This window comes from Myxine glutinosa, chromosome 2 (assembly GCF_964187855.1).
Source record: "Myxine glutinosa chromosome 2, kmMyxGlut1.1, whole genome shotgun sequence".
Lineage (NCBI taxonomy): Eukaryota > Metazoa > Chordata > Myxini > Myxiniformes > Myxinidae > Myxine > Myxine glutinosa.
The window spans coordinates 216,145,286-216,155,424 of NC_136262.1; the positions used below are offsets into that span (position 1 = coordinate 216,145,286).

General features: G+C 42.3%; 1 protein-coding gene across 2 annotated transcripts in view; it reads left to right on the top strand.

Moving 5' to 3' along the window:
* The window catches only part of DCAF6 (DDB1 and CUL4 associated factor 6), a 140,282-nt gene that overhangs the window by 98,614 nt on the left and 31,529 nt on the right, over positions 1 to 10,139 (top strand). For both annotated transcript variants that reach the window (XM_068106285.2, XM_068106287.2), the window contains exons 9-11: positions 2,590 to 2,664; positions 7,667 to 7,723; positions 8,730 to 8,801. In XM_068106285.2, coding sequence (XP_067962386.2) covers positions 2,590 to 2,664; positions 7,667 to 7,723; positions 8,730 to 8,801 — 204 coding nt within the window. The remainder of the gene's footprint in view (positions 1 to 2,589; positions 2,665 to 7,666; positions 7,724 to 8,729; positions 8,802 to 10,139) is intronic.

A 10,139-nucleotide genomic window follows, 5' to 3' on the forward strand; every position in this document is an offset into this window, starting at 1 on the left:
TTTAAAGACCTGGAGGGAGGAGTGGGATTGAAGGGAGTGAGGGAGTTTGTTCCAGAGGCGGGAGAAAAGAGGAATGAAAGAGTGAAGGTGAGCGGAGAGCCGAGATTTCGGCAGTTTAACCATCAGAGGGTTGCTGGCAGATCTTGTGCGACCTGTAGGAATATTTGGGGGACAGAGCACAGAGAGAGCTGGGGGTGCAAGGCCGGAGAGGAGTCGGTAGAAGACAGAAAGACCACCTACCTGCCTGCGGTGAGTGAGTGAAAGGCCCTCAGAGATAGCTTCATCGCGGGAGATTCCAATAATTCTGAAAGCTTTGGTTTCAACAGCGTGAAGCCGAGCTAGGTGTGAGGCAGGAGCACCGGCCCATAGGGGAGAACAGTATTCCATTGAGCTGCGGATGAAAGCCTTGTATGTGGTGAGGAGCTCAGGTGTGCCGAGGAAGGACTTCGCACGACGGAGGATGCCCAGTCGGCGACTGGCTTTGGAGGCCAGCTTGGAAATGTGGTTTTCCCAAGAAAGATCATGGCAGATAGTGAGACCCAAAATCTTGAGCGACAGAACTTCTTGGAGAGGATTGTTGAGAAAGTAGATGGGAGGGTTGTCCAGTCGATCTTTTCGGAGAGACATAGTAAGAGTGTGAGATTTGTCAGGATTGAAAGACATGTTCCACTTGTTTGACCAGTCTGTGATTTTGTCCAGGTCTTCAGAGAGTGAGGAGGCAGCAGACTGCCGATCTGAGGGAAGAGGAATGGAGCGGCAGAGAGTGGAGTCATCAGCAAAGAGATAGAGAGGATTTTCGAGAGAGTCAGAGAGATCATTGATGAAGACCAGAAAAAGCACGGGGCCCAGAACACTGCCTTGGGGAACTCCAGCCTGAACAGGAAGAGGAGATGAGAGAAACCCATTCAGGGCCACACGTTGACGACGACTAGAGAGGAAGTCCGCCAGCCATGCGTGGAGATTTCCATGGATACCAAAGGAGGAGAGTTTGGTGAGCAGAGCGGGGTGCCAGACCGTGTCGAAGGCACGTGATATGTCGAGGGAGACAGCTCTAATTTCCTGTTTGGCATTGAGGACCTCCATCCATTGTTGAGACAGCAGAAGTTGTGTTTGTGTCCTTTTATTGTGTCCTTTATATTGTTTTATTGTGTCCTTTTATTCTTATTCTTATTCTTAAATGATGTTTTTCTCCTCTAATTCCGAGATATATCAAAATAAATTCTCTGACAGTTAGGGCTTACTTTCTTTTTCATTTATTGTTTTGGGGAGAGGGGATGTTAAACAAAACGTATTATTCCAACTAAACCCATGGCAGGAGTATGCGCTCTACTGAGTGGCGTTCTAGTTCTATGATATTTTCCATTTATTCCAAGGTTCTTGAAAATCCCCTTCGGTTTAACATGGTTGACATTATCAAATGCTTTATTGCTGTTTCTGATGCGCATATAGATAGACCTATTCTCTTCGTCAGACCTGGTCTTTTATTTGACTGCATGTTTGCTCTGGATGTGTTGGTTTAAGTTGTATTCTTTGAATACAGCAACGCTTTCTTTGCAAACTAAGCACACAGTTATCCCTGCTTCATCCATGAAGAAGTATTGTATTTTGAAGTCCACTCCTTGTTAAACCCTCGGCATTCAGCGTCTACTTTTCTCTTCTTCGACAAACTCATGTTTGTATCCCTCCACTTAAGTGTGATAAATGTGAATTCTGGCAAAACTGAAAACTATGCAGCTATTTTTTGTGTGGCTCCCATGCTAAACCATTGACTGCTTTGATTAGCAACGTAATCATAGCAACCAATCATAGGCCCGTATTCTGCATGAAGTCATTGCATTCTTTTCCTGCTGTATAACATTTGCCAATAAAGTAAATTAAAAGTCCCCCAAATGTTATTGCTCCAACTGTGTTTAAGTAACCATTTTGATTAAAACGCAATGATCTGGTTTTTGTTTTAAGGGAGGAAGAATATATTCTGGTCTGGGAGTCATAGAGGTCCACACAGAAGTAATATACGGGTCACATCCGGCCCACGGGCCGTATTTTGCCTACCCCTGGTCCAATAAAACGCCCTATATAACACGTTGCATTAGTTTGTCGTGCCTTTTGTTTGTGTCTTTTATAACATTTCTGCTTTTTTAAAATAAGTTGTTCCTCGGTCATAAACGAATAGGACTGATGGTCGGGCATGAACCAATTGTTTAACCACGCTTTTCGCTTCACGTGCACGGGGTAATCACAATGTACATAACAATATAAATCGATCAACACAAATACCAATCCATTTCTATTTTATCTATATACACTTGTCCAAGTGAACGTTTATTGAACTTATCAATGCTATTCTTTAATTGTTAGGTCAGGCTGTGCACATTTTACGTAAAAATTACCTCTACAGTACATAATGAATGCAACACTAACATCCAAGTTCTTTCAGGCTATCTATGGCACCATGTTCTCCAGCATTACAATTGTATTTTATCTCGATTTCCATGTACACTTTCAAAAAAATTTCGGAACTTTGGTAAACTTCTGAAGTTTACGTATATATACAGAGTAGTATTAGTTGACTGTTGTGTTTTGTGACAGGGGAGCCTGGACCAAACTCGAACCTGATGCAACGAATGTCAGAGTTGCTGTCGCGCTGGTTTGAGGAGGCGAGAGGTGAGACATCTCTATCTAAGATTACAAATAACAAGAAACCTCGTGTGAGTGTATGAGTCATCTTTTTAAAGCCTCAGTTCTGGACATGTAATACCTTGGTGATGGCACAATGGGTTTATAAAAGGACGAATTATGATAGAAAATGGTTTAATAAGTAATTGTAAGTACCGAACACTATCCTTAGGCACCACGCGCTATCCCTGCATGTTATTTTTATCACCCTTTTCAGGCACGCTCATTCATCAGCACCCCACTGTGTGACGTCATCTCAGGACATGTGAGCAGCAGCAGGTTGCCTGCCCGACTGTCGACTACGTCATGGTGGACGGCGTTTTATTTATATTTCTTTGTATCGTCAACCCGTGGTTTTGCACAGTAACTCGTGGTGAACAAGTGTATGATAAATCAACTGCAGCAACATTTCAGATAAAGAGCAAGGAAATCGCACATGCCCACTATGTCCTGGCCCCCTCGTTCGCCAGACATCACTCTGTGCGATTTCTTCTTGTGGGGCTTTCTTAAGGGCAAGAGGTTTATGCAATTTAACCAGCGAACATTCAAGACCTGAAAGGGTGGATTCAAGCAGCTTTTGGATGAATTACGGTCGGAATGCGACATAAAATGGTCTTGGAATATCACGAAAGGATGCACACACTACTTGAAAATGATATAAATAACGTCGAAATCCATCATTTATTTTTTGTATACTTCTGAAATCAATAAACATTTTACCACAAAAATTGGAAATATGTACCTATTACACAGCACAACAACAACAGGCATTTTAAGGCCATTTTCCCTGCTAGAGCGGGGGTTAGCCTCGGGCACCGTGGTCCCCTTTTTGAAGCAATGTTTTATGGCCGGATGCCCTTCCTGCCGCCAACCCTGTTAGTCGCCTCTTGCGACACACAGGGAATGACCAGTGAACTGGTACTCAATTTGCCGACCTCGGAAGGATGACTGGTTGAGTCAACCCCCCTGGCGGTAATTCAGTGATCGACCGGGATTCGAACCCAAGATCCTTGGATCCCAAGCCGGCACCCTAACCGCTAGGCCAACCCCAGGCTACCTATTACCTGTAAATATTTTGCCTTTTTCGTTTTCGTTTATTAGCAAGAGAATTACAGGGGTTCAAAACCGGCAATAGATAAATGGCCCACCCTGTACATATTCACTGCCCCTCAATTTTACTGTGTAGCCAAGTTCTCATAATTTTACATTGCTATGCTTTCATAAATTTGGGAAAAAAAGGTTATTGATCTGTTGGAACCATTGAATGCTTAGCTCCACACGTGGGTCCATGACAATAGCAAGATGATGGGTCGGTGCATGTTCACGAGGAATCGCAATGAAATTTGATGCAAGAGGAGGCCATTCGGCCGATCATGCCTGTGCTACACCAACATATAAGAATAACAGCACCAACACTTGCACTAAATCTGTCAAAGCTTTACAAGGAATCACAATTCAATTTGAAAAAGGAAGCAGTTTATCATTTGAGATAAATATATTGTATTTGAACTGAAAGCCAACAAATTCGTCAATACCCTCAAGTGGAGGAAAAGTGAAGCGAATGATTCACACTTTACAGGCCGGGAGCACAGCACAAATGTCCTTTCCCAGGTAGTGTCAGCACCATTTGCATAAAATTGGATTAAGAGAATGACCAATTAACAGAAAAGTTATACGCAAAAACATCAACAAAAGTGAATTCACCGACCATGAGAGATTTGTCCTTAAAATTACCAAAGAGAACAACCTCGAAAAGAAAGTGTGCAAGCTGCCATTTTCAGCTAAGTATTAGACAACACATTTACTGAATGATGCAATGATGGTACTTTTATGGATTATACAATGATGGATTATACATAAGCCAGGTGTTGGCTTAGCAGTTAGGGTGCTGGCTTGGGATCCTGGGTTTGAATCCCGGTCAATCGCTGAATTAACACCAGGGGGGTTGACTCAACCCGTCATCCTTCAGAGGTTGGCAAATTGAGTACCAGGTCATTGGTAGTTCCCTGTGTGTCGCAAGCGGCAACTAACAGGGTTGGCGGCAGGAAGGGCATCCGGCTGTAAAATATTGCTTCAAAAAAGGGGACCGTGGTTCCCAAAAAAGGCCAACCCCTGCTCTGCGGGGAAAAATGGCCTCTAAAGGTGGTCATTAGATTATACATGCAAAGATTTGAATTGCACAAACAAAACATTATGTCATCATCCTGCATTTCTGTTTATCAGCTTTGATTGTTCTTTCCTTTCTTCATGCATTTGGTCTTCTGATGAAAAATAGATAATTAAAACCACTTTTAATTTAGGCTCAACACTGAACCTAACTTTTTCAATTTTTCAATTTTTATGCCTCTGGCGAAAGCGTCGGCGAAGTCGCTGGATTCACTATGTTTTCAGGCTGGCCGTCCGTCCGTGATAGGTTTTCCTTACCCTGATAACTTGATAACCCTGATAAAGAATTGGTGAAGGGAGCCAAGTCAAATTTGTTAAAATTATGTATAATGATGTAAAGATTAACTGTTTAGATTATGGGGTCAAGAGGTCAAAGGTCAGAGGGGGTAAAAAATTTGTTACCGAGCTAAATTTTGACCAAACTTGGTATAAGTATATCACATTATGATACAAAGATGAACTGATTAGATTATGGCGTCAAATGTCAGAGGTCATGTCAGGTAAAAATGTGATATTTGAGAACAGCTGAAGGTATTTAAATCAAACTCGGTACAAGTACATATGTATAATGATGCAATAATGTGGGCAGAGGCATATCGCCTGACGTCGCGATATCAAAGAGTGCCGTTCTAGTTTAATAATGCAATCCAATGCCTGACCACTCCGAGAAATGCAGAATGTGGCTAAGATACCAATCCAAACACTTACTCTTGTAATTGATTTCCTGGGATATTTAAAATTATCAAGGAAGTGTAAATGATAACTCAAACCCAGTAGTATAATCCTATGAATCAAACTTCCAATCGTGAAGTAAAACAACAAGTTCGTAAGTAAATTGCCAAATTTGCATTCCATTAGAAGGATTCCTTCAATGTAAGAATATGTCTGTTTTCAGATAGATGTGTTCAATCTGTATTCATGATTTATCATCCAAATTTAAAGTTCCATTTTGAGGCAAATGTTTCAATGATAAACAAAGGATGTAATATTGGTTACATTATTGATAACTATCAGGGGTATCCGGCATTGCTCGGTGCTGTTTGAATCTTGTTGGCATTTTGAAGAAATGCAATTTTGTTTTGTTTTTCTATTTTTGGGTGGGGGGGCCTAAAACACTTCTCTACACCCACTAAGAAACTAAGAAATGGGGTTGGTGATCATTTAATATTACCTTTCACATAGCTATAAAGACAGGCACTATAGAGTGATTTTTTTAAAAAAGATTTTAAAAAAAAAAATTTTTTTTGCCTAAAACACTTTGCAGCACTTACTGCTGTACCTCTGAATGTTTGATGAAGATCTGTTTGGCCACCTCTTAAGAAAAATGGCAACAGACGGACAAACATTTCTCTTACAGTTATAGACAATTAGCTGTTCACTTTGATTAGGGGAGATTAAATTGATTTGATAAGCTGGCGTTGAAAAACTACATTTTGAAGCAAACCCGAAAAACCGTCCTTATTCTTAGGTGGCTTATAAAGGAAGCTGGTGGAAGCGACTTACTATTAGCATGGAAAAACGATCACTGTGCTGTTGGCATTTTCTGAGGCTCAATTAATTTTTAGCTCACCTGGAACGAAGTTCAGGCGAGCTTATGCGATGGCGCGTTGTCCGTCCGTCAGTCCGTCCGTCAGTCCGTAAACACTTGAAACTTCTTCTCCGAAACCGCTGATGGGATTGCGACCAAATTTGGCACAAATTATATTTGTTGTATTGTGACTAAAGTTTGTTCACGGCATGAAAAAAAATCGGGGTCTAAGGGGGTTTCCCGGGGTCAAAGTGGATCCAGGTTTGCCCCACCCCCCCCCCCCCCCCCCCAAAAAAAAATAGGAACTTGCTTTTTCCTCTGAAACTACACACACTATTTCGATGAAACTTGACCACAACCTTCATCACCCATGATGTACCGAAGTTTGGTCACGGCACCAAGAAAATCAAAGTCTGCGAGAGATTATGGGGGGTCAAAGTGGGTCTAGGTTTGACCCCACAAAATAGGAATTTACTTTCTTCTCTGAAACTACACACACAATTTTGATGAAACTTGACCACAACCTTCACCACCCGTGATGTAACAAAGTTTGTTCATGGCATTAAAAAAAAATTGGGGTCTTAGAAGGTATATGGGGTTGGGGGAGGGGCGTGGCCACCCAAAATAGGTATTTGCTTTCTTCTCAGAAACTACACACGCAATTTCGATGAAACTTCACCACAACCTTAATCACCCATGATGTACCAATGTTTGTTCAATGCATTAGAAAAATTGGGGTCTTAGGAGGTATATGGGGTTGGGGGTTGGGGGAGGGGGCTTGCCCCCAAAAATAGTTGTGTTTTTCTTTGTTTGTTTGTTCTGCGGGGAAAGTCTTATGATTATGTTAGTATGATTCCACATGCTGCCCTGTCTTCTAACAACCATTGAAATTGGTTTAAAATACCTTTAGTCAGTGCAGCATACTGTTTATTCTACCAGTTGAGTGCCAGGGATATTGCCCCTGTGTTTATTTTCCTCCTTTTGTTATTGTATCCCAACCATATTGAATCCCAGCCTCTTTGCCTAATGTGATGCTTAAATTCACCGATTTTGTTTCTCATTAAAGACTTTTCTCTTTCTGTACAATTATTTCATTAAGTTATTTGATGTGTATTAATCTTGTTACGGTGTTCTTGTTTTAATTCGCATATTCTATTTACGCACTTGAAATTTTAAACACTGAAATTGTACATCAATACTGACACGATTTTAAAGCTGCTTACATTTTGTTGTCGCACTTTATTCATTGTATATATATATATATAAAATGGAGAAATCAAAATATTTTGTTTACAGGGCAGAGTACGCGAGTGCCTCGGGAGAGTAGAAGGGGAGATGAAGGGCAGAACGAAGGTGAGGGTGATCTAGATTTACGCCGAAACAGAGGCTTTTCATTTCCTTTGATTAATCACATCGGAAGAATAATCTTGGCTAACCGGAAGATGTACATTGTTGTTGTTCTCAGAATGAGGATTAAAGCAACTTTGTGATGAAAATGACCCATTGTTTTTTTTAGACTTATTATTGTCAAGCAAATTGTTCAATGGCTCTTGATATGTTCGTCATACAAATTATTATTACTGCATATTGATTATCATTATTCAAATACAATTCGTCTAGTTGGTTCAGTTGAAATGTTCTAAATAGGAATTGTTTGATGATAGATTCTTCTTGAAGACAAGTCAAGTCTTTAATTTCTCTTCTTCATTTTTTTATTTATTAGTAATTACATTTGTTGACAATTCACAGCTTGGGGAAAGTTTTTTTTAAACAGCTCCTATCTTTTGCACCATGTTTATATAATCATCACAAAGCATTCCTTCGAGTTATTGAACAGAAATTATGACGAATGCCAAATGTTTGTGTGAATTTGTTATTACCTCCGCCCCCAAAGGTGGGTGGAGGTTATGTTTTCACCTCTGTCTGTTTGCCATTGAACAGGATATCTCAAAGTGTGGATGGGTTTGGCTGAAATATGGTGGACAGGTTGGGTGTTTGACAAGGATGACATGATTAGATTTTTGTGAAGATCCGGATCTGGCTAGTAGAATCTAAGTGATTTTTTCACCATTGAGATATAGGGCCAAAACGATATATAGCACGATATTTCAAAAAGTTGCTGACAGATGTGGACGAAATAAGGTGGCCGAGCTAGTTAGGTGGCAAGAACAAGCCAATTTGATTTTGGTTAATGTCCGGATACAAATCCGGCTTATCAGTGGGATACAAAACCTAAACTGTTCAGCCTAATAGAAATATGCGCTCTACCGAGTGCCATTCTAGTTACTTCTGTCATTCTTCAAAATTCTTTTTTTAATTCAATTTCCTATGCTAAAGGTGTTTTATATCGATATTACAGAAAGAGAAGATGCAGAACAGGACACACAACGCCAAGGGGCAGAGGCATTCCCTGCCCCTCCAACGCAAGAAGGTAATCAGAAACTCTTAGATGATGGAGTTTTCTGTTTTGGCGTAACCAGTTTCTATTTGAAACTGTCTTCTCTGAACATCAAGAAATGGTCAAATATTGAAGTCTTAAAAAGTTTCAACCAAACTAAATACCTTTACATGTTTTAACTGGAGAGTTCATAGTACACCCCACATTTTGCTTCACGTACGCAGGGTAAAATTGCTACTTGACAACACCATCGCATTGCCTTTGTTTTGTTGTTTATAACTACGGAAACCTATCAGATCACATAAATGTTTATCAGACACTTTTTGCACAAGGTAAGGTTGGAGTGGTGATTGGCATTTGTTATTAATAGTAGTTGTGCATATTCCTGCTAAAGCATGTTTACGTCTGTATGTAATACTATTTTCCAAACCTACCTATCTCACTTTTAAACGCTTGGTCCATCAACCCTCCTCCCGTACCTACAGACCCACTTTTCTCCGTGCCTTCACCAATCATTCTTTCAACCCTCCCGTGATGTCTTTCTCCGCATATCCAGATTCGAAATCTTGAAAGCGTCCAATTTGCAGAGGTTGTCTGATCATGACAATAAATTCCCCTCAATATTATTTAACGGTGCCAAACCCCTCATTGTCAGTACCCTACCCCCATCTGCATACCCGTGTTCTACCAACCACACCCCTTCTACGTTTCCCTCTCTTCGGCATCCATCCACTTCATGTCCACTCTTTGTGCATCCCGTCCTCACCACACCCCCTCAAAGGATCCTCCTCGTCCCCATCCCCTCTCTGCTTCCTCCTTGCCTTGCCCTGCCCTCTCTTGGCTTCTTGGCTTCCCCCTCACCATGCTCCTTTTCCGCTCCCCGCTCAACCCGCCCCCCTCTCGGCTTCCCTCTTGACCCACTATGCTACCTGTCCACTCTCAGCTTCCCCCTTGACCCACCCCCTCTCAGCTTGCCCCCTCTCCCCGCCCACTCTCGGCTTCCCCTTGACCTGCTCTCCCCTTGACCCGCACCCTCTCGGCTTCCCCCATTGACCCTCCACCTCCCGGCTTCCCCCTAGGCCCGAGCCTTCCCGGCCTTCCCCTTGCCCCATGCCCTACTAGCCTTTCCCCCATTCTGCACCCTTCCATCCTCTCACCGAATCCTGCGCCTCTCACCCCCACTCCCTGATCCATGCCCTCCCAGCCTACCCCTCCCTGCCTCCCCTTCCCCACCCACACACTCCCAGCCTCTCCCCATGTCCCACGCCCTCCCAGCCTCTCCCCTTGTCCTGCGCCCTCTCCCATCCTCTCACCCCCATCCCACGCCCTACCAGCCTACCCTCCATTCCACACACTCTCTGCCTCACGTAC